This window comes from Pangasianodon hypophthalmus, chromosome 5, assembly GCF_027358585.1.
Source record: "Pangasianodon hypophthalmus isolate fPanHyp1 chromosome 5, fPanHyp1.pri, whole genome shotgun sequence".
NCBI classification, from domain to species: Eukaryota; Metazoa; Chordata; class Actinopteri; order Siluriformes; family Pangasiidae; genus Pangasianodon; species Pangasianodon hypophthalmus.
In genome coordinates, this window is record NC_069714.1 from 21,029,632 (window position 1) to 21,053,510 (window position 23,879).

The following is a 23,879-nucleotide window of genomic DNA, read 5'->3' on the forward strand; positions in this document are numbered from 1 at the left end:
TGCGGTGATAGCTAGAGATGAGAAAGGGGTGATTAAAGCTCATAAAAATGAACAGTGTCGAGCTCAGTTCAAAGCAGGGGGCCTTTGTCTGGAGTTTAACGACATGAAAATGACAACAAATGCCTCAGATTCCTAGATGCTTAGCATGCCGTCTACATTAACTTAAACAATGATGTGAGAAATTGACTTTTTAGTAGTGACTAATGCCTGATAAGTGCTAAAAAAGCTTTTTGCTACTATCCAGCAAGTCCTTATAAAATCTAAATTAGTGTTATAGAGCTTCTTGTACAAGTCTCTTGGCTTTTTAGTGACAAACAAGATAATATATACTTACAAAAATTACAAAAAGGTGTTTTGTAGATGTTCTTATTTTAATTTCACAGTTTATAATAGGCTCATTGCACCAACATCCACATTCTTCTTTAGTACTGCTCCTGCCTTCTTTCACTACACTCGCGATGGTGGTATTTTACAGTCAGTGGCTGCAAGAGCTCCTAAAGACCATCCATGGCCAGGGACCAAGAGAGCAAAACTGTTCATATTCTCTGAGTGGTAGCTATGGCATACTCTCTCCCTTGTCAATCACAGCGATACTAGCCAAATCATGAGTGTCTGTGATCTCATGTATGAGGAAGAGGGTGGTTAGATGGCTTCAAGTGTCTTGGAGGAAGCATGTGTTACCCTTCATCCTCACCAGTTTACAGCTATCGATAGGGGAGAGCTGGCTGGTGGATGGAAATTGGCAGGTGACCAAATTGGGGGAAAAAAATGAGGGATTTCTGACATTCATCATATATGAGAATATAAGAATAGATGCAAAAAAAGCTTCAAAATTTATTTATTATTTGTCATGCATACACCACTACAAATGTAAGAAATACCTATTTTACATGTAACTGAGATAAATACCTTATATAAATACAGGAATAATAGTTAGAGAAAGACAAGCTAGTGTCTCAATGTACTAATGAATATAAACAATGCTGCTGGAAACATGAGAGCAGCACTATTTCAAAAGCATGAGTCATAGCACTGAACACAAGAAGTGCTTTTCTGGGGAAATGATGAAAAAAAAATCTGCTGACTCACCCTGTACTCATCCAGTTTGTAACCAATCAAACGCTCTCTAGAACACTTTTGTCCCATCCCTGTTAACAAACTGCAGCTCTGCCTCTGCAGCAGCAACAAGTTAGCATCAAACTTGGGTCTATCATGTAGTTGTGGTTATGCAACTTCTTGCATATTAATCTCCATCCAAACAGAGTATATGGGTCTGTGTGTGTGTCTGAGCTCATTCCTCCTCCAAAATCCTGATCTTGGCTCAAGATCAGATGTATGACAATTGTGGATGATACACAGTTTTATATACCGCCAATGTACATGTGAAACAGTGAGTGAGCGAGCATTTGGACATATCAAAACATTATTTCCAAATATATGGGTTGTTTCTTTAGACAAAGCATTAATTGTTGGAGACTTTAATATTCATTTTGATAACTCAGAAGACCCTCTGAGAACAGCAGTTGTGTACATTCTAGATTTAGTAGGGCGTAATAGGACTCACCCACAGTGGTGGTCACATTCTTGATATAATACCAACAATCGGATTAAATATAAAAAATATAGTCACATTTCCGCAGTCTGAAGCTATCTTAGATCATTATTCCATTTAAAATGTGTCTTATTCATAATATATGCACCTTGCCATGCTACCGCGCAAACGTACATTCATGTCAGCTACTAAACAGAGTTTTATCAGTAATCTCCCACAGTTACCAACCATGACTGGATCACCGTCTGATCCTGAAGAACTTGATCAGGCAACTGAATGCTTACAGTCAATGTTCTGCTAGATGCTAGATAAGGTAGCTCCACTTAAAAGAAAAATAATTAGAGAGGAAAAGCTAGCACCCTGGTATAACGATCACACACACACCTTAAAACAGACCACTCAAAAATTAGAACGTAAATGGTAAATGACCTACTACCAGCATCTAATCTCCTTGCTTGTGCTGCTTGACCTTAGCGCAGCTTCTGATACATTTGATCATGCTATTCTCCTTCATAGACAAGAAAATGTTGTTGGCGTTAAGGGAATGGCCCTCTCCTGGCTCAGGTCTTATTTGACTGATCGTTATCAGTTCGAAGATGTAAATGATGACTTCTCTTCTCATACTAAGGTAAAGTTTGGTGTTCCACAAGGTTCTGTTTTAGACCCACTGTTCTTTTCTTTACATATATGCTACCTCTGGGCAAAATTATTTGTAAACATGATATTAGCTTCCACTGTTATGCTGATGACACACAGTTGGTTGTATGTTTCAGCAAAGCCAAATGAAATACACCAGATTAATAAAGTTGAGGAATGTGTAAGGGACATTAGACACTGGATGCTTATTAACTTCCTTTTACTGAATTCTGGCAAAACAGAAGTACTTGCAATGCCTTACTGTCTGCATGTTCCAGTAGATGCATAAACAAGCTCCAGTTAATCCAGAACAGAGCAGCAAGAGTCCTTACTAGAATCAGAAGATATCACCACATCACCCCATCACACTGCATCGGCTCCCAATCAAATTTCCCATTGATTATAATATACTACTATTGACCTATAAAGCACTGAATGGTCCCGTGCTTCAGTACCAGAGTGAAATTTTGGTCTTTTATGATCCACCACGCCTACTTCGATCAAAAGATGCAGGCTATTTGTTGGAACCTCGATTAGTGAAGGCTACAGCCGGGGGGTAGAGCTTTCTCTTACAAAGCCCCACAGTTATGGAACAACCGTCCAATTAGTGTATGGAACTCAGACACAGTCTCAGTGTTTAAGTCTAGGCTGAAAACATATTTCTTTAGTCAAGCCTTTTGTGAATATTTTTTTCTTAGGTGAGCAGATCTGGAGGGTTCACAGGCATAGAGTATTGTGATGAACTGGGATGTGTGGATGCTGTCGCCTCCCACTCTCACGTGTTCACTCAGGTTTGTTGACGGTAGAGTGGCTGGCCACTTTATGTCCCAGGGCGCCCTCATGTTTGTGTTACCTTCTGGCTCTCCCTTTTAGTTATGCTGTCAAGCTACACAGGCTACCCCTGAGATACCAGTGATCCTAACCCCTTCTGCTCTCCGGATCTGCCTGATCCATCCTGATGCCCTACTTCAGGTTAGAGTTCTCATCGGTTGGAGATTGCTCACTGCTGCAGAGGGTGGCCCCACGTGGACGGCCTTAGATCATTGGGATTGCTGGGGATGGTGCCACTTGGGGACTGTGGCGATGGCTTTGGACTGCGGTTCATTTGGGCAGTTGTACTGTGATGACTTGGGACTGCGATTGCTGTGGTGGCTTTAGGGCTGCGGTTGTGGTTGCTGTGAGCAGTTTTGCACTCAAGTCTCCATCAGTGGACAGGTTCAACAAAACAGACTTCATGTGAAAACTGTAATGAATTTTCTGGTTACACAATTGCATTAGTCCATGTATTACACACTTATGGAAGGGATTTATTTATAATAATTCTCATATCGTCTCAGGGAGTTTTTCCTTGCCACTATCACCTCTGGCTTGCTCATTAGGGATAAATTCATACATTTACAATTTATATCCTGAATGTATGTATTTCTGTAAAGCTGCTTTGTGACAATGTCCATTGTTAAAAGCGCTATACAAATAAAAAAACTGAGTTGAATTGTGTGTGTGTGAGTGTGTGTGTGTGTGTGTGTGCGCGAGTCAGTGAGATTCTTGATACAGTTTTATTTTACTACCTTGTGTGAAACGCTAGTGTTTTTCCTCTCCCCCCACCGTGAGTAGCCTAATGCTCTCACTGCCGCAGGCAAGAGGTTAAACACAAGCGGGCCCGGGTCTAGTACCAATCTAAGGCACGGTGGCTGGAAGTCTATGCTCTAGGAGAACGAGAATTACAAAGCTACTATGGGCAAATTGGCAGTGAGACATGCTCCCACTCTGACTTCCTGTTTCAAAAAGCAATATGTCGAAGTACAGAAACAAGCTCTCAAGTCGTTTCATTGGCACTTTTTAAACATAAAATATCTGAACAAAATACAATATCTTATCATCAGTAGAGTACATACAAGAAAAGATACGCATGCTGTTAGTGACATAGCGTGAAAATCAGGCTGAGGCTTGTGTTTGGTTGTGTGGTATGTGTACCAGGGAAAGTGAGCTTCTCTCTGTCTCTGTGATGGAGTGGCTGTGCTTTGGCACCATGGGGCTGGAAATCGCGCCTGACAAACGAATAGATCAGGCAGCTCCGCACAGGCCAACCAGTCATCATTACTCATGATCCCGCACAGCGATGACTGTTTATTAGTATTAGTACATCTCTCATCTGTTCGTGTGGCAGAGGGTGAGGGTGATTCATCAGCCACACACACTCGTACACACTCAAACAGAACTTTCAATAAAGATGAACTGATGGTAAAGTGAGTGAAACGGAGGGTCTCTTCAAACTACTCTGTATTCCGAACACTCACAACAGCACATGCAGCACAAACACAGTTATTTATCAGCTGAAATGTGAAATAGCAGGACTGGAATAAGACGTTTCTTCTGAAAATGATGGATCAATAGCTCTTTGAGCTGAAGCAGGGTTATTAATCCTAAACTACCCAAACCTTTAGCAAAGTACAAACACTGCAAAACTCCTTATCAAAATTATTTTGCAACATGAAGCTGCTTCTTCTAGAGAAGGCATGTGTAGTTTTACTACTGTGGAGACTGAACAGGTCAGGACTCTCTGTATCTAAGCTGTCTTGTATGTGCTGGAGGATTAAATGCACAATGCAACACTTTTATCTACATTGCCCAATTTTTTAATCAGGTCCCAAATGGATTAACAGAAGATGTACAAAGCTAGACCTTGGAATTATAAGGTTCAACCTGAGGCTTTGGCAAAAATCAGTGCTATGATATAAATCGGTTATTTGAGTACTACTTAATGTATGAGAGAATCTGACACCACAGTGTCAGAACCTTAGGGATAAATATATTAAATTGGCATGACAGGTTTATATTAATGCACTCATTCTAATGTTATAGTTTATAACAGCTCATTCACAGGGACTTGTGACACAATTACACAAATCTAATAACACAAAACAAATTAAAAATCTGTTGTTTAATGAAGAGAAAAACATGATGGTGCATATGGTGAAGTTTTCTGTTCCTCATTAACATGACAAGCTGTGTATTTTTGCCTTATTAACTTCAAGAGCAAGAAAAAAAAAGAGAGGCTGTGAGGGAACCAGTGTTTATAGCTGCTATAAGGTAAGTGAGAACAGGAACTAACTTGTCCGGTGGATCTTCGACAATATTAAATAAATATTACCTATAAACAGTTAAAAAGTGCAATGTGTCATTCATTAATAAATTTAAAATTGTCATCACTGACAAATCAATTTGGGATGAAGAGAAAAAAACAGTTCGGTACATGCTGTTACAGGAACGCTGTTTCCTTCTCCATAACAGCATATTTCTCTATAACAGCACAGCCTTTCGTGTTTTATTCCTATTTATAGGAATAAATATATATATTTACATTATATAATATATATTTAGATGATATTCAACTTAAATGCATCACAGAGTATAATGTTTGTTGCAGGTTTAGGACACAGTAATTTAGTTTTAAAGCAATTTATCTTGTTAGAAATGGGTCCTTTGCTTGAAGAAAGATAATGCTAGAAAAACAGGCACTTTTAGAAAAATATTCATGCATCCATGCATGTACTCAGTCTTCCAAAGTTTCCTTTGTGCCCACTCATATACTGACTTATAATTGCACACACTTCTCCTGGGGATTCTACTTCAATTGAGAGCCATCATGCATAAATATATATACGCAGTCGTTAACTTTCCTTTACAGACTCAAGCAGCAGTGCGTAATTGTCTTTGCTCACACTGTATTAGCTCACATGACTAAAGCCTGCAGAATGAAACCCTTGCCATTCTTTTGAACTGAATATTATGCAGTTCAAATTGTTTGTTATTCTACATGTTTAGCAGGCCACATTATAGAGGCATGCTTCTACACACGGCCTAGATAAAAAATCATAACATTAACATAATGATCGCAAGGTCAGGAGTGGGAAATGCAAAACAAGCACATGAAGTAAACACAGCGCAAAAGAAGAAGGATGCTTTTATTTTTGCTTTAGTCATGAGGAGGTCGTACCTTGCATTATTCCCAGCTGGCTCGTAGGCAGAAAGAGAAAGAGAGAGAATATTTGCAAAAATCATATAGTTATGAAACGTGAAATCAGCAGTAATACATAAGCAATAGGCAGAAAAGTGGGCTGTGAAAAGGCAAAGCGAGGTGGGAGAAATTGCAGCATTTGTAATGTTGCTCAGTACTGTGTTCTACAAATCTAAATGAGAAATGAGGTACAGTGTATGTGTACACAGAAGCCGATGGTGCACGCGCACACAATTTTAGGAAACACAACAGTGCAGCGCTCTATTTGAACCCTGCTTGTGGTGCAGCTGAAATCCTAGAGGAGGATTACTTCTCTTTTATGTTCAGCTGAAGGGATGGTTCACGCGACAGGCTATACACATCGCCATTTTACATGAAAAGAATCGCTAATGTGCCCCAAATTCCCGGCTTTTTAAACATGTGGCAGAGGCTGTCGAGGCATAAGGGAGATAAAGAGAAGGCAAACTAACTTGTATGACACACTTACTTACTGGTGTTGACATTATACAACTCCAACATTGCGGAATGTGATATGGTATGATAAGATATGGTATGATACCGCCACTAATTCGAATCCAGCTGTTACTGGCGTGACTCTCACAGATCATGAAGCCGAAGTGCTCCCATACACCAGACCTTAAAGACTTACAGCTCGTTTGTTGCAGAACGTAGGAGCTAGTGTGCTAGTATGTTAGCGTAATGTCTCATGAAATACATTGTCTGTAAGAGAAGTATGGTTTTTTTTTTTTAAATCCCTGTAGCCTCTCCCAATTCAAGATAAAGACGAAGTTAGTTTTTAAGAGGAGGGAGTGCAGGCTTGAATAAGTTGAAATGTTTATTACACCTCACATAATATAACTTTATGCTACTTTATGATGAATAGTTTGTTGAACGCATTGCTTGATACACACGCGTATTGAATCGAAAATCTCGTATTAAAGGAAACAGTACACATTATCTGCACTGGTTCTAGCTCCACTCCCATGCCCAGGTCCAGTACTCCTGGTATCCTCACAAGAAGGCTAACCAAATTAATCAAGAGTACTTGGTTACAGTACGAGTCACTTAGCAACTGAAACAACAAAATTTAAGATTTACTAGTGTTATGATAGATGATAATTTCAGCAAAAAAAAAAAAAAAAAAAACTTAGACAGATTGTAGCTGTCTAGTTTCACTAGGTTTTGCTTATATAAGTTTCTGGGAACAAGAACGGGTATTAGTTCCAGCTTCATATAGGGTTTTACCTGGGCTAATTAATTTTTTTGTGTCTTTTTTATATTTTTACTGTATAGTATTATTATTATTATTATTATTATTATTATTAATGTCAACTTAAAAATGGCATGGACCACCTGTTTTGTCAGTATGCAGATTGTAAAAAGTAGAGTACATTTTATATTAATATTTTTGCTTTAATATATAAACATATAACTAAATGTAGAAATATTTTAAGTAGTCTAAAACTGTATTAATACGGCATGACATGGCGTGTTAATATGACACATTTCCTTCAGGGACAGAAGAAAGTACCACGTGCACGGAATAACACATTTAATGCATTTTATACAAAATGAAATATAAAATACTACAGAGGCTGAAAATATCATTCTTTCAGGAGGCTCAGAATTCCTTGGTAGACCGCTGTCTATTTAATAAGCTAAACACTAGTGTGGGTAAATGAAAAACAATTGAAAGGACCCTTGCACAATATATTTAACTGCAAAATATTGGCAAAAATTTGAATGAATTTGAATTGAAATTTCAATTTGTGTCAAGTCCCTCACGGCTTCATTTGTCACATGACAGACAGCACAGGCTCTCTCACTCACCCACAGATCGTTCAAAGGTGTTGTTCATCACCATATGAGGCTGCACAGGGCTCTCTGATTGGCTGAGGAGTGCAGTCTGGCCCACGCAGCTATCAAAGGATCGATTGAGGACTCTCCGTGAGTCCGGGTACTCCTGCAAGACAGAGAGAGAATGGCACAGCCAATGTATTGATCATGTTACTGAATCGCAGATGCAGAACAAGCAAATCTGAGACCTAAGGGAGCTAAAACTGTTTCAGCATTCCTCATCAATTTAATAATACACAGAGCGAGGAAAGGAGCTGGTGCTGCCAAGGACAGCGTTGTTGTTTGGGTGAAGAGATAAAACAAGAAGTGTTGAGGTTTTAGGATCAGGTTTTGGCTATTAAAAATTCATTCTTGGCCTCTGATGTGTCCAGACCTAATTCTGAGAGAGAATAGAAAGCATTTTTATTATCCTACCCCGGGGTCGACGTACATAGTGAAATATGTGAACAGGAGTGGTGGATTTAAAATGCTGGAGCAGCAGCTGCAATCTCATCAGATGTCCCGTTTAATGGTTTGTACAAAGATGGAGCAAGCTGCCTGCAATTGGTTAATTGTGGATCATTAGAAAAGGCAGGCACATATATATATACTTAGGAGCTGTGGTTAATGGACGTCTGGTGTTGGCAGGAAAGGGGGTTCTCCTTCTTCCAGTATGTTACATGACTGTTAGTGGGAAAGCTCTGGTGCAGTATTTCATTTTTTCCTCACTTAAGAGTTTCCTGTTTTCTCTTATGTCACTGACAGAGCACATCTCTCACATAGCCTGAGGTAGTGAAGTCTGTCTTGAGCCTCTAGAGAAAAATATGGCTTAACATTTACCTAGATGAAGGTCAGGCATGAAAAACCATGATAGAAAAAAAAACACCTTGGAATAAATTCTGTATAATAATCCCTTGGTATCATGCAATGCAGAAAACTTGCACAGCGAACTCCAGGTTCTAAGTTCTATAAGACCCGCATTTTCATTTTCTGAACTTTATAGGAGCAAGGTGGACAGGCTACATTATTAACACTACAGAAATCAAATCCACGGGGAAGCACAGTGTGAACAGGTAGATGGGTATGAGAGAAGAGAGCTAGTGCTGGCCCTGAAATGAGATTACAGCAAGGGATCGATGAGGGATCCTTATCTGTCTTCCTTTTTTAAAAAAAAATTATTTATTTTTTATTCTTATAAAACACAGACCATAAATTTACAAGTCAGGAAATGTACAAGCATCAGTCAGGGAGTTTAGGAGCAAAGGGAAAGTGTCAAATAAGAGTGTACATCAAATCAGACCGGTATGTGGAAAGCAAAGGAATGAAGGGATGAAGACAAGAAAGGAAAATATGCTGCTGCTGTTGCAGTGTCACAAGATCCAAAGATCAGAGATGCTTAAGGCTTCCCAGAAATGATAGACAGCATCTGTAGCCACAGGCTGAGACAGCAAAAAAGCAAGAGCACTGCAAAAGACCTCGAGACATTTTTCTGAAGAACTAGTGTGCTCATCAAATTGGTGTTAAGCTCTGCTGATGAGGTGTACTCTTATTGAATTATGCTACATGAGAGGGGTTTAAAAACATATCAACTTATGATTTCAGTGAAAGAAAAAAACAGTTCAGATAAGAAAAGATCATTTAAAAAATACTATTAATCCCCCTATGTATCCTTACTGATTGAATGAGCATAGAGACAAAGGCAGGGAGGGAACCAGCATGGACAGGGCTTCACTTCCTTCATTGAAAGACAGGCAAGAAAACAGGATGAGAAAAGGAGAAAGAATGAAAGACAGCTGAGAGAATATATTAGAGAGAGAGAGAGAGAGAGCAAGAGAATGAGGGAGAAGGAGAAAGAATAAGAGAGAGAAAGACAGATAGACAGATAGAGAGAGACAGAGAGAAAGAAAGAGACAGAGAGGGAGTGAGAGAAAGAAACTGAATAAACAGTATCCTGGTACAGTTCCCATGGCCTGTGCCTTCCTCTATAAGTGTGTTTGTGTATATGTGTGTTCTCTCAGCTCCAGGATCCAGCAGTACAGGCCATAACAGTCTCCAATTCTGTCTTAATCAGCACAACAAAAGGCACATTTCATCCTGCTGTGTGGAACAGACGCATGCTGGCAGGTCCACTCGGCCCCTGCAGCACTGGCACACACTGGGCAGCTCTGCCCTCTGACCAGGAGGAGTGGAGGAGTGTTTGGGCTTCCAGCTCCTCCAGCTCCCCCCAGGCCACTCTTCATTATTAGTGCCTGCACTGTAATGAGATTATCACACAGGTATTTAGATGGTGCTGCTGAAAAGGATGTGATTAGATCTGGCTGCTGCTTAAAGGCATTGAGCCTGGAGAGCAGACAAAACAAAAAAAACTTTCACATTATGTACTGTATTGTACTGTCACTTAGGTTCTCTATTTAGCCCTTTCTTTCCAATTTATTTTTCCTTCTCACAGTTATTTTTTGGTTGGAGGTAATTATAAAACTCTGAGGAAAGTGTTGCTCTTTGATGTGTTTGGAAGAGCTCTTATAATTAGTGAAGCTGAGTCACAAATGGACAAAAAAACTGTTTTGGGGGACTGAATTTCACCCAAGCAGGGCAGAACATGCAGATGCATTTTAATGATAGCTCCAAGATGGACTTCGAGTACTTAGATCACTTACTTACAGGCATCTCTAGAGATCTGATTTCTAAAGTAATTGCTTTATCCTGATCAGTTTTACAGTGAATCTGGAACCTCTTTTGAAAAAGGTGTGGATACGTGCTGGATATTTCTCTCTCTCTTAGTTTCTTTCTTTCTCTCTCCCTCTCTCCCTCACGCACATGCGCGCGCGCACACACTCACACTTGGGACATTTTGCTGGCACAGTTTACGTCCACTCAGAGGGAAGTGTCACTGCAAATCAATACAAAGTTGTTCTGACTGATCACCTTTATCCAATGCTGAAACATTTCTATCCTGATGGGAGTGGTCTCTTCCACAATGACCCCGCCCACATCCACCGGGCATGAGCACTCACTGAACAATCTGATGATGATTAAAATGATGTAACTCTCACACTATGGCCTTTACGGTCACCATACCTCATTCCTACTGCACAACAATACAATATCACCATCAAAGCACCAGATGAGGAAATATCTTTTGGAAGAATGGTGTTCATCCCTCTAATACAGTTTCAGAGACTCGTAGAATCAGTGCCAAGGTGCACTAAAGCTGTTGTGGCAGCTCGTAGCGGCCCGACAACTTGCTAAAACACCACAATGGCTTTTCATTTTAGCTGTTGGACGTATGTACATTTGCACACTCATTCACACCAAGGAGTAATTTCCAGAGTCTCCAGTCTGACATGTTTTTGGACAGTGGAACAAAACTGGAGAGCCAGAAGAAACCTACACAGACACAGGGAGAACATGCACCTCATCATTTTACGTGGTAAATGTTGCTAAGGTAAAAGTGTTATGGAGTTGGGCTACAGGAGCTCATAGAGACTAGTGTGAACTTCATAGACCACCTGTGTCAGTGCAAATGTGAATTTCAGTCACAGTTAATCATGGTAATAAAAATGTATTAAGTGCTATTGTTCTGTGGTCACAGACTCTTGACATGGCGTGGATTTTTAGCGGTTTTTTGCATCGGCTGCAAAAAAAATTCCACATTATTGCACATTGTATGCTACTCAATTAAATTATTTTATTCAGCCCTTTCCTTGCTTTCACAGTTGTTCACGATATTACTGCATAGTTTCAGGGAACTTTATTCAACATCAAACATAACATTATAAATGATGTTTTTATATATTATATATTGTTAAATAAAATTGTTTGGGCATTCTCTACTATACTGATTACCTTTGGTCAGTAATAATCTTCCCTCTGCAGGCAGAACTTATCCTCCGTCTGTCCGTCCTACATGATGCAACACTATGACATACCAGTACTGTGGTCTCGGGAAGTTCACCTCCACCCACACACACACACACACACACACACACACACACACACACACACACACACAGAGTCAGCTGCCCTTCCATCCATCATTTCATCCTCTCAGTCCTCTTCCCATGCTACCATCTTCCGAGCCCACATCCGTTCTATACACAGGGGGCCAGGTTCCCCAGCTACACCGCACCGAGGATCCCGACTGCTCTTCCACAGCCCATAAAGCATTAATTTTAGGAAGAGTCCCAGCTTCACACAGAGGGTCTGCAGTGAGCATCACTCCTTTGGCCACAGGGCCCGCTTCAGTGTCCAGCCTAATTACACACCATTTAGGAGCAGCTGGAGGCTTTGGGGAGTGTGTATCGAGGTTTGGATTGTGTGTGTATGTTGGTGTGTCCCGAGACGAGCATATGGGCGCCCTCTGAGACAGATGCAGGGGAGGAGGACAGGTTTTAACGCTCAGCTGGAGGTAAATTCCACCAGCTCAGGAGAACTGATGATGAGGTGAAAGTGGAGGGGTGGTGAGGTGTCTGTCCAAATCGCTTTTTTTTTTTTTTTTTTACTGCCTTTTGGGTTTTAGGAGAATGTATTGCCTCCAAGCCGAGCCAGGAATCAGATTGCAGTTCATTCTAATAAGAAAAGCAAGACTTTCCTTTAATCCTTAGAAGTTTTCTGCATGCAGTTTAATGTCACATCTTCATAAGCCAATAACTGTTTTAGAGCTTAAGCCTACTAACATTTTATTCAACTCAGTAAATGGCCTTAAACCATTTAATATCTCTGGTCACACTTCTGAAATTGTTTTGAGTTTTCAAAGTTGTTAAAATATTAATCACAGAATGGTGATAAATTAAATTAGGATTTGTCTTGATTTCATGTGAGTGGTGGAACTGGACATTTGACATTTGACAGGACATTCGTCCAGAGTCATTTACTTCAAGCACTTACCTCAAAAAATATGATGTTAGCAAATGATGATGTTAGTTCTATCTGTGTGTGCTATATACAGATACAGCTACCATATTTGGAAGATATAATCTTTAAATAGGGTCATTCTTGATTTTAATAAGAGTGTACTGCTACATTTATTTCTTCTTTATTGTCTGTCTATATAATTAAAATGTTATTGGATGGTTTAAAACATATTCCTATTTAACTGATGCATTCATCTACGTGTCACACGTCCTATATGACCCGGTCCAGCCACCTCTTTTTGGGCCTGCCGTGTGGTCGAAGCCCTTCTAATTCAAGCTGCATTGTCATTTTTGCCACTGTTTGGTCTTCGCTGCATATAATGTGGCTGTACTTTCAGAGGCGTGCCTCTCTCATTTTCTCAGTGATTGGTGAAATTCCCATCCTTTCGTGGATGTCTTCATTCATGACGTGGTCGAACTGGGTCAGTCCAAGCATCCATTTAAACATTTTCATCTCTGGGCCATGGAGAACTTGCTCATGCTTCTTAGTTGCCGGCCAACAGTCTGCCTTAGACGTCTGCACAACGGCCTTGTAAATTTTCATCTTGTATATGACTCCAGTGACCTACCTCCAATTCTGATTTGTGCTCGGGCGACTGGAAGGGTGTCCGAGGTGACAAGCGAGCCGAGGTAGGGCTGGGTGGCTTGTCGATTTGGATGGTGCCATCAGTCTGTGGTATTCCTGATTTTTAGCTGTATTCCTTGCTTGCCTAGTCAATCTTTCCACTCCTGGGCTTGAAGTTGGAAGGCCATACGGGCTTCCTTCATGAGCGTGACGTCATCTGCATACAGGAGCTTCCAGGGATGGGGCATTTAGAGATTGGCCTTCGCCATGTCCATGCGCAAGATGAACAGCAGAGGCGAAAGGGTCGATCCCTGGTGGACGGCGATGTTGATGGTAAAGGGTGGCAAAATTCCAGCTTGGCACCTGATCGCACTTGTGACATTGCAGTAGAGGAGCTGAACCCACCTCACGTAAACTTCTGGGATGCCGTGGGACCACTGTGCTCTCCAGATGAGGTCATGCAGGACACAATCAAATGCATTCTCTAGATCAAGAAATGCCATGTGGACGTTTTGCTCTTCTCCCGAACAATTGAACTGCTTTTCCATAAGCAGGTGACAACCCTTGACACAACCACACTGATTCAAAGTGACGGTGAGAATGCTGCAGAGGTGGTGGCCAAGTATTCACTCAAAGACCTTCATCGCATAGCATAAGAGCCTGATTGGCTGCTAAATTGTACACTGACCCCCTGGCCATCCCAAATCGACACCGTGATGCTCAGTGTCCAGGCTTCGGGAGGCTTGGGGAGGCAGTAATGTGATTAAAGAGTGCGGTGAGTAGTTCAGTGCCTCGATCGCCAAGCATTTTCCAGATTTCAGCTGGGATGTCATCTGGGCTAGTCGCTTTGTCATTCTTCATCTATATAGTTCTCCATCTGATGCACTGGACTTTGTCATTTTCCATTGGTTAGAATTGTGAAACAATAAAACTTAGATTTTTCTCAATTTTTTTCCCCAATATTTTTGAAAAAGCATACACTATGTGCCAAATGACTGTCTAAGGAGTAGGCCTGTCACATACTGCTAATCATCTAATCACAAATGTTTACGAAGATCAGGATTATTGGGGCAATTACACATGATTGTTAGATTTGATAATAATATGCTTCTGTGTATATGTACAGTTAGTAACAATCACTTTTTTTTAATCACTTGTAACTTGTTTTATAGGATGTAGCCAATCTCTTTAAAACATGTAGATAACAATACTTAATATATTAACACAATTTATTTACTCAAATCATTTTTATATGATAAAAGTGAAAAAGAGAACAGACTGCTAAACAGTTAATTTCAATTACGTGTATGACAATTAATCCCCCACTAAAATGTCATAATGGTGACAAGCCTATTAAGGTGTAAATTTCTATAGCGAGGAAAATATCTGGGATTAAATGGGTTAACTATAAAAAAGCACTAGTGAACACTCTGAAGTGCTACTGTCATGGGTGTGTAGATGTGTGCGAGTGCTGCCTGAGTGAAGAGAACTGCATTCCACTGTGCCCTCAGAGTGGAATGTGTTAAACTCTGGGCTTAACGGATCAAACAGCACCACTGGTTAGTATTCATGTGTGGGCGAAGTAGCAGCAGCAGAACACAGAGATCGGCAGCAAGGTTCAGTCCAGAGAGAAAGAAATAAAAGAGGAAGCTAGAGTCAGGTTAGAAGTGTGTGTTGCTTTGCACCTCACAGTATTCATCCCACCTTTCTAATTCCACTGACATGCAGCACTAACACTCCACTGTCCCCTCCCTTATTTAATTCTGCACTCACACACTCGAGCGTGGGCTTCAGCAGAAAAATGACACACAATGACGGTTGATAAGCTCACAAAAATGTCTTTGTGCCTCTGTGCAGTGATACTGCTTCCCCTGGAGGCGTAGCTCTGACCTCAGTCAAGGAGAACCTCTGCACACAGCGAGGAAAAGACACTCAAACTATGAATAATCAACACCTGTGACTGAACTACTCAGTAGAGTGGCAGGTGCTTTACAGAGGAGCAAGAAAAGCACAGACAGACGATGAGTAAGTATAGCTAGGTGAGGCTGCTAAGCTAACAACACTCTGGATCTACCTGGTTGGAGGGCGGAAGCGCTCGGAGAACAACTAGCTGGATCATCCCTCTGAGGTTCCCCTCCATGGACATGGACCTGCGCAGTGTCTCCATGGCCTCGTGGTTGGACTTTCCCAAGAGTGACTCTCCATTCACAGCAAGCAGCTGATCGTTGACCCGCAGGCGACCATCCTGCACAAACAAGAATGCCAAGAACAACACAAGAACTCTGATCAGCGTTATACATATCGTGGAAGGTTCCCACTATTTGTATTAAAATCTTTAATATTTGTTTTGGTCTTATTAACATCAAAAGAGGGAGTAGAAGACAGAGACTTGTGTGGAAACAACTCTTTACAGCTGCTGTAACATAAGTGATAACAAGAGCTAACTTGTTTTGAGGATGTTCCACAGCACTAAATTTAACTATTAACTGATAAAAAGTATAAGGTGGCATTCTTTTATTAATAAAAAAATATAATTGCTATATTGATGTGGTATAAAAAGAATAAAAAGAACACTTCAGGCTGTGCTATTATAGGAAAGTAATCAACTTAATGGAGATAACAGTATTCATACCACCCTGTCATGTTTTATTCCATAGACCTCATTTTGGCAACATTCATTTCATAAATAATTACACTGCTAAAATCAAACACTGTTTGTCATAATGTATAATGAGATTGTATGCATCAGATTTAAATAAAAATGTGTATTATAAATGTGTCTTTTAGTGAGATACAGCCATAAATAACAATTATGTACAGGAACAGTCATACACACACACAGTCCCAGGCACAGTGACCCATAACCTTGGTCATTAACTGTGTGTCCTGATGGAGATGTCATGGCTAAATGAGGTGTAGCTGTGTGAGTGTGGCTGCTTGGCTGGAGATGGTGGAGATCATTACAGTGGCCTCTGGCTGAGCAGATCTGTCCTCCTGACACCACAGCAAATGAGACAAGCTCTTATTGTCAGTCAGAAAGCAAACCATCATGTCCTCTACCTCTGCTGTGATTCTCAAACTTGCTTTGTTTTTTGACACTATCTCACCTTAAAAATGACCCAATAGAGTGTGATTATGAAACAAAGGGAAAGGGTGTGATCTGACCAGTAGCTGTGATATGTGTGAGAACTCATAGTTGTCGAAAGTGGGCAAAAGCAAAACGCCCCTTGGGTGTGAAAACACTACCCAGCCTGCAGCACATGGCTCATTAGGCAAAAAAGACCCAGCAGGATACCAGTACATCCCGCTGAAACACACACACACAAACCCACACACACCCACATACAAACAGCAAAGACACAGAGAGCAACTGCACTTCTTTACTGGCTTATTATACAATTGTACAAATAAGCTACACGTCATTAAATGAAGTAATTCATACAGAAAGGAATCGCTAATCTGAGTTAAAACAAAGATGGCAAGGACACAGAGGGTCCTGCAGAAAAAAAAAAAAAACAAACAAACAAAAAAAAAAAAACAGGGCATTACAAAGAAGCCTCTGAGTCAGACTCCTAACTGAACCAAAATGAGTCTCTCAGTCTACATTTTCAGGCCTTCACTACGTAACCAAAAATTCTTGTTACACTGCCCAAAAATGTTTGAAACTCAAAGTCAGTCTTGATTATGCTAATGAAAGATACATGAAACTGTTATGATAAGGGATTCATCAATATAATTCTGTCCATTTTCATCACCAATATTAAAGCTGGCCTGCTTTAAGACAATGCCTTTCCTGTGTTCACATGCCTGAGGTGTGTGGAGCCAGTTAAACATTTACATCTGTTCAAAGAATAAAATAGCTCAGTGAATTAGATTGGAAAATATGTCAAATCTAATTAAATACTAATCCCAGTCAGATCCAGCTTCTGCCCCAGTACTGAGTATCAGATTGGTATTAGACTGGTGCACACTCACACAGAATATACTTTACATCAGAACAGTTTAGGTCTTCATGACAGCTGAGCCTGACCTGTCTGTACTGAGTGTAATTACTGTAGATTTACTAAATGTTAAATAAACTATACGGAGGTTCTGGAGAAACAGGATATTTCAGACAAAAGCCCTTCATCAGCTATGCAAACAAAGTGCTTCTGAGGCTGTTGATATCCAAAAGAGTTGGTGATGTGAAAGCTGTTGAAACATAGCATTTATTCCATTGGGTTCTAAAGTTCTAAGAGTGTAGATGAGCTATTTTTCTTTACGTTTCCTCAACTCATTGCTCCCATAACAACAACTAGCAATGAAAACAGACATGTTATTAATGTTATTAATGTCATCCATCAATGTTGAATGGAAAGCAGAAATCCTTCATTGCGATGGTATGACAGACTCAAAAAAAGCACTCAGCCAGTCTCCTCTTAGTTTCTCCAATGTATAGCTGATTACATCTCTTACAGGAAACACAATAAACCACTCCAACTCTGATACATGAGGAGTGCTGAGTGACAAAAATGATTCTTTAGGCTAGATGTATTCAAACTCCAAGAGTAACACAGTACAATCTCAATATAATCCTTTTACAAAATGGCCCTTGTATAAACTGTCAAATGCTTCCAAGTGCCTGACATTTCATTGTTGATCTGCTGCTCAAACTGTTTGAACACTTTGGCGTGCTGGCCGGCGCCGGAGAGCAATGCAAACAGTGTTTTTAATCTCTGTCTAATTGTCATTACAATTATCATTATTTGCAACGTGATAGATTTGACACTTACTTTCTTTTTTTTTTTTTTTTTTTTTGGTCCAAAAAATGAAAGTGTCTTTTTTGAGCATTTTTGGTGGCCTCCCTTTAAGTCAATCGCACTGATAGAGTTTACTTTACATTGATGAACGTAAAACATTCTCCATTCACCTTGACAAAATGCAAGGGCAGCGCATCAGTGCATCTTTCAAGTACAGCAAGCACTGGCCAAACCCATCACTAATGTGAGATGGATGGAAGGGGGCAGGACTTCCAGTGAGTGCCAGGTAATATTAAAGAGTTCAAAACACCTGTGCAAATGTTGATTATCTTTCTTTTTATTATTAAAAATGTCACTTTTGGTGTATTTTTGAGTATATTCCAGTCTACTATGGTGTTAAAAATCTGAGCTCCTACGCAAAATGTGTAAAGTTTGGCAGATCTGCTATAGTCTTTTACTTTTGTGGTATTTTCCATCTGCTTTGCGACCTGTGATTTTAGTGGCTGTATCAATAAAACCGCAAGTTATGGTTGCCTCTCACCCTGCCGCTCTTTCTCTATCTTCTTTCTCCATCACGAGTCTAGGGAGAAGACACATCCCACCCACAGGCTCGGGACACTTCCAGCTAATTAGCATGGGCAGAGAGAGTTTTTAATTAGCGTTAATGCGCTGAAGCTAGCACTAGCTCTGCTCTGTAATTACAGAATAGTGTCATCAGGGGCTACATTAGGAACAACAGGCCTTTTAGTCCACACACACACACACACTTCCACATGCACACACACACACAGCACCCCTCTCTACCTCTCCTTGCTACAGCAGTCTGACTGCTGCCCTGTCTGATATGAGCGCTTGGGGAGTGAAAGGGCACCTTTAAAGTTATTAAGTGCTTCTGGCATCACTAAAGTGCCCTGACTCCAGACCTGATAAGACTCACTGAGAGCCTCTTTCATTTATACACAAAGAAGCTCTCAGTTTTATATGTGAACTCACACATGTATAAAAGTGCAGACGTAGAGACATGCTCACACATATACAAACACTCCTCCTCCTTGAGAACTACATATTTTTAGATCCTCTCACATGGATTTAACATAAGCAGGATGATGAAGGAAAAAGTGTGACATTCCCCCCGCCTAACGGCACATATGGACAAACAGGACGGCTTCAAGCCTGTATTTAGCAAACCTCTCACACGGAGCTTTTAGTAGGGGAACTAATCAAAGTTCATATACTAATGATCAATATATAAATACTTTTAAATTAGTATGCTGAATAAATATCAGCCTTGATTCAAAACAGCCTGACATGCTGTGAAGCTAAGAGCAAATTTTGACACACTGTCAATGTATATATTGTCAGTTATAAGGGACGTGCAACTGTTCACAAATTTGCTTGATGACTAACATCTAAACACGACATTAACAACATCTCAATGGTTATAGTCAAAGGTGATGCCATTATGCACTAGGGCTGTTACAGAAAGTGTAACACAGCAAAACTGTCGGTTAAGAGAGGTTATTTGGTAATATCACCATATCTTTTGTGTGTGGCCTTTTTTCCTGTTATATTCAAAAAAATATATTCAATAACAAAATGATTGTGCATCGGAATAGAATAAAACATGACCAGGCATGCTGTTGTAGGAAAATAATCCTTGCCAGGGTGGCGTATTACTGGATTATTTTCCTATAACAGCATGTCCCAAATTGAAGATGTTCTGGAACATCTGTTAGACAAGTTAGTTCCTGTTATCACTAACATTATAGCAGCTATAAACAGAGCTCCCTCACCAGCATTTCTTTCCCTCTCCCTTGAGAGAGAATAATTAATAAGACAAAAAAAATGCCTATCGTGTTACTGGAAAGAGTAAAATCCTCTGTCCTGAAAACTCTCCCATGTCTGGAAACATACTGACCATCACATAGCGTTGAGACCTGAGACTCCTTCCATAAATGTTAAATAAACATCTCCTAGAAGGAAACGTAGCATAATAAATTATACATTTTCCTTGGACGAGTTGTTATAGATAACTACTATAATGAGGGAATGAATATAAACCTATTGCTTGAATTACAGTCACTACTGTGAGCTGCTGTTATAAAAAAATGAATTGACACCTGCCAGGCTATAGTATATATTAGCAGACTCACAGTCTGTTTTTCTGCCATACATATTAATACATATGTAATGTGTATACTGCATGTATGTAACTATCTATATGCAATAATTTACGCTTAATTCTAATCCTAACCTTGACCACAGGAACCTCAGAAAATGGTTTAACTCTTTCAGGTTTGAAAAAAGAAGCACATCGCTTTTATAAAAAGCACTTTCCTTTTGTCAGGACTATCTTGCCAGGCAAAATAAGTTACCCTTGTTTTTTTTTTCCTGGTTTTCCTACACAATCAAGACATTTTGGTCTGAATAATTCACAATAACAAGCAAACAACTACAAAACAACACACATACACACAAAATACAGCAGGGAAAAAACTGTGTTGTCTGTGTGCTCTTCTTACTGTATTACCTTCCCAATAGAGTTTTTTAGACTGAAAGTATTCTTATTCTGTGACCTAGCAAACCAGTATCAGGATGTATTTATTGACAGAGACTTCAAAGCAGTACTGTATGGGCATCTGCCATATGCCACAAATGTAAATGTAAATGCAGAAGGCAAGCAGGACCCAAAAAGAAGACAGAAGAAGAGAGTGAAACTGACTTAACCCGCCTCCAGATACAGTGGCAAAACCACTTCGCACCATTAGAGCCATTGTTTCTGTATGGAGTGAGAGATGGGGCTTTACTGACATGCAACACCAATGTGTTTAAATGTGTCTTGATGTAGCACTGCTTCAACTTCATATTGTGCGCCTACCTTCACTGTGAGCAAAAACGCAAAACGCTGATCATCTATTGGCATCCTTAATGAGCAATAAATGACCAGCAAAGGGGATTTTATTTATTTTTTTTTTGTAATAAGGACGGCAAAAAAAATGCACACTGTTTTGCTGTGGCTCCCATGGTGATTTAAACAACTATGTGAATCACAAACTGGCTTGTAGAGAACTACTAGCCAATCATAGTGCATTTATCAGTACTTAAAGTGACCTGTTTTACAGCCTGCCTACCACCTCTTGACAGATAAGCCAAACTTGAAAACAGAGCTTGCTTGTACGCATACTCAAGAACACATGGTTTAACAATCAACTGCATGGCAGACCTAGCATGAACCATTGTCCAACCTTGGCCCATACAAGTCTACAATAGTTCTGATTGTTTGGAAATAGGACAGACAGCAAGAGAGATAATCAATGATGATAGTGTGTAGTTGCTGTAAATCTGAGGTCTATTTCTCAGCACTCTGTCCTCTAGCATATACTGTGTCCCGTGTCCACACAGCACCCAGGTGACAGCCTCTCTATCTGCTTAAGTAGGTCAAATTCAAGGGCCATCAAGGTCAGGGGTCAAGGGAAGACGCCAGCTGCAACTGTTGCAGGTCATTAGGCTATTGACATTCTCCACTAAGAGGCCCTGTTTAACCTGAGGGCTCAGAGCTCATCTCTCTTCATTAATGTAGCTGACATGCAGCTATGCTTTTTGGTACAGGTCCAATGTCCATTTCTTTTATCCATTATTCTGACTGCATGTCACTACAGTCAGTCACTACGGTGACTAGCTATTTTTACATCTCTAATAATGCATTATCAAACCAACAGAAAATGTGAAAATGTCAGAAAATGTGCACTTGTGTCACAACGCATGTTGAACAACAGTTCTTTTTTCACATGCTGAACAACACTTTTCACATGTAAACTGAGCCACTGTGTTTGAAGTCCACTAGCTGCAGTACCTTATAAGCAGCTCCTCCATGGATGATGGACTTGATGAAGATGCCCAGGTCTTCACCGGTCTCACGAGACTTGTTGCCTTTAAGGCTGACACCCAGGCCAGCTGAGCCCGAGTCGTTCAGAGGCACCTCGAACATCAGCTGCTCCTTCCCTTCCTCAGCCAGAGCAGCACGCACCGGTTCCTCTTTCTGAGAGACAGAAAGATGGAGAGAGTGATAGGAAGAGAAAGGAAAAGAGAGACAGAGAGAGGTCATTCCATTTGAACATAAAAGTACCCTATTTTACCAGAGAATAGCACATCCTTTTCATGCTCCCTTTCTGAAAGACGGCCTATTCTGAGAGCTCCGGGGTCATTTAGAGCCATAATCCATTCTCCATTATAGAGGCCCCAGTGCGCACTGAGCCCTGCTGGATGGCCCCCTCCTGTTTTTGCTTCTTTTTTTTTTCATTTTCTCACCATAATGCTCCTGAAATGACCTGTACATCTTTTTAGAGAAATTTTCTTTCAAAATGAGAGGGAGAAAAAAAGGAAAATGAAAGTGAGAAAGGGGAGGAAGAAAAATGTCCATTATTCCACGGGCACAGTGAAAACACAATCTTTTGTCGCTAGGGAAACGGGCCAGTAATGAGTGAGTGTGTGACTGTACTGCACTCATATTTATTTTCCAAAGAGGAAAGTAGAAAGAGAGAGTGAAAGGAAGGAAAAAGAGAATATGGCCATAAAACAAACGTGTGAAAGCCTGTATTTGATCTATACAGTAACAGGGAAAGAGCTAACATGCGTGAGCTGGATACAAAGATAATGAAGTCGGTAAAAGTGCCACTGTTTCAGCAGTATATCAAACTCTGCTACACATTTCTGGTTATTAAGTCCAGGGCTTCTTAATGTCAGACAGAATGTCTCAGTCTGGAGGATAAGATGTGTATATCCAAATTAAAGGCTGCCTTTAAGCAGTCTGAAGATTTGCCAGCAGTAAATATTGGGAGAGGAATAGAGGGATAAGCTGGGCAGTGAAGAAGGGCTAAGACGAAGAGTGTGTGGGTCAGCAAGGCCCGGTTTAGCACTGTTTACTGGAGGATTGTGGGTTTAGGATGTATTAGCTGTACCCTGTCTCTCTCTCTGTGTCACAAACACATACTGAGCAGAAACACGGCAGGGGGACACAGAGGGGAGGCTAGTTGTGTCTCATTAAGTAGAGAGAAAGAAGAGGAAAGTGAATGAGAGAGAGAGAGACCTTGTGGAATGTCCTTAAGTCTCAATGTCACATAGTCATGAAGCAGTTCAAACACAATAAAATGTCATACTTTGTTTATGGTGTAAGACATTAAAAGAAAAAAACACAAGGTTTTTATGGGGTCGTGTGTTTCCCGTAGGAGCAGAGAGGGGGCGGGGCTTGGGATCCGAGACCACCCGGGATCTCTAAATAAGATAGACCGCTGAGGAGTCAGTTATCTTGCCTCTCTCCATGAACAGAGAAAGGCAAGCCCCCCGTCAGGGTCTCACACTGTAGCAAAATGCCATGCCATGCCACATCCAAGTCCACTGTTTTCTGCTTGTACCACATGTTTATCAGCTAGTGTTTGTATAGGAGACGTGTTAGCAGAGGAAAGGACTAAAACTGCAGCGTCGTTTCTTTAAAATTGGTAAAAATGATGTGCTATGAGCCCAAAGCCTCAACGAGAGCGCCGTTTAAAATCAAATATCCCTCCCACGGCTATCCAGCTTTCTCCTGAAGTTTGCAGAGCTGCTCGCAATAAGCAGTCATTCA

The 23,879-nt window shown here is 40.5% G+C and overlaps 1 protein-coding gene across 6 annotated transcripts in view; it reads right to left on the minus strand.

Annotated features, from left to right (window-relative positions):
- pard3bb (par-3 family cell polarity regulator beta b) overlaps nucleotides 1–23,879 on the minus strand; it is a 273,499-nt gene that overhangs the window by 109,062 nt on the left and 140,558 nt on the right. For all 6 annotated transcript variants that reach the window (XM_053234427.1, XM_034304641.2, XM_026912654.3 and 3 more), the window contains 3 exons: nucleotides 22,113–22,298; nucleotides 15,595–15,765; nucleotides 8,037–8,169 (listed from right to left, as the gene is read on the minus strand). In XM_053234427.1, the coding sequence (XP_053090402.1) occupies nucleotides 8,037–8,169; nucleotides 15,595–15,765; nucleotides 22,113–22,298 (490 nt within the window). The remainder of the gene's footprint in view (nucleotides 1–8,036; nucleotides 8,170–15,594; nucleotides 15,766–22,112; nucleotides 22,299–23,879) is intronic.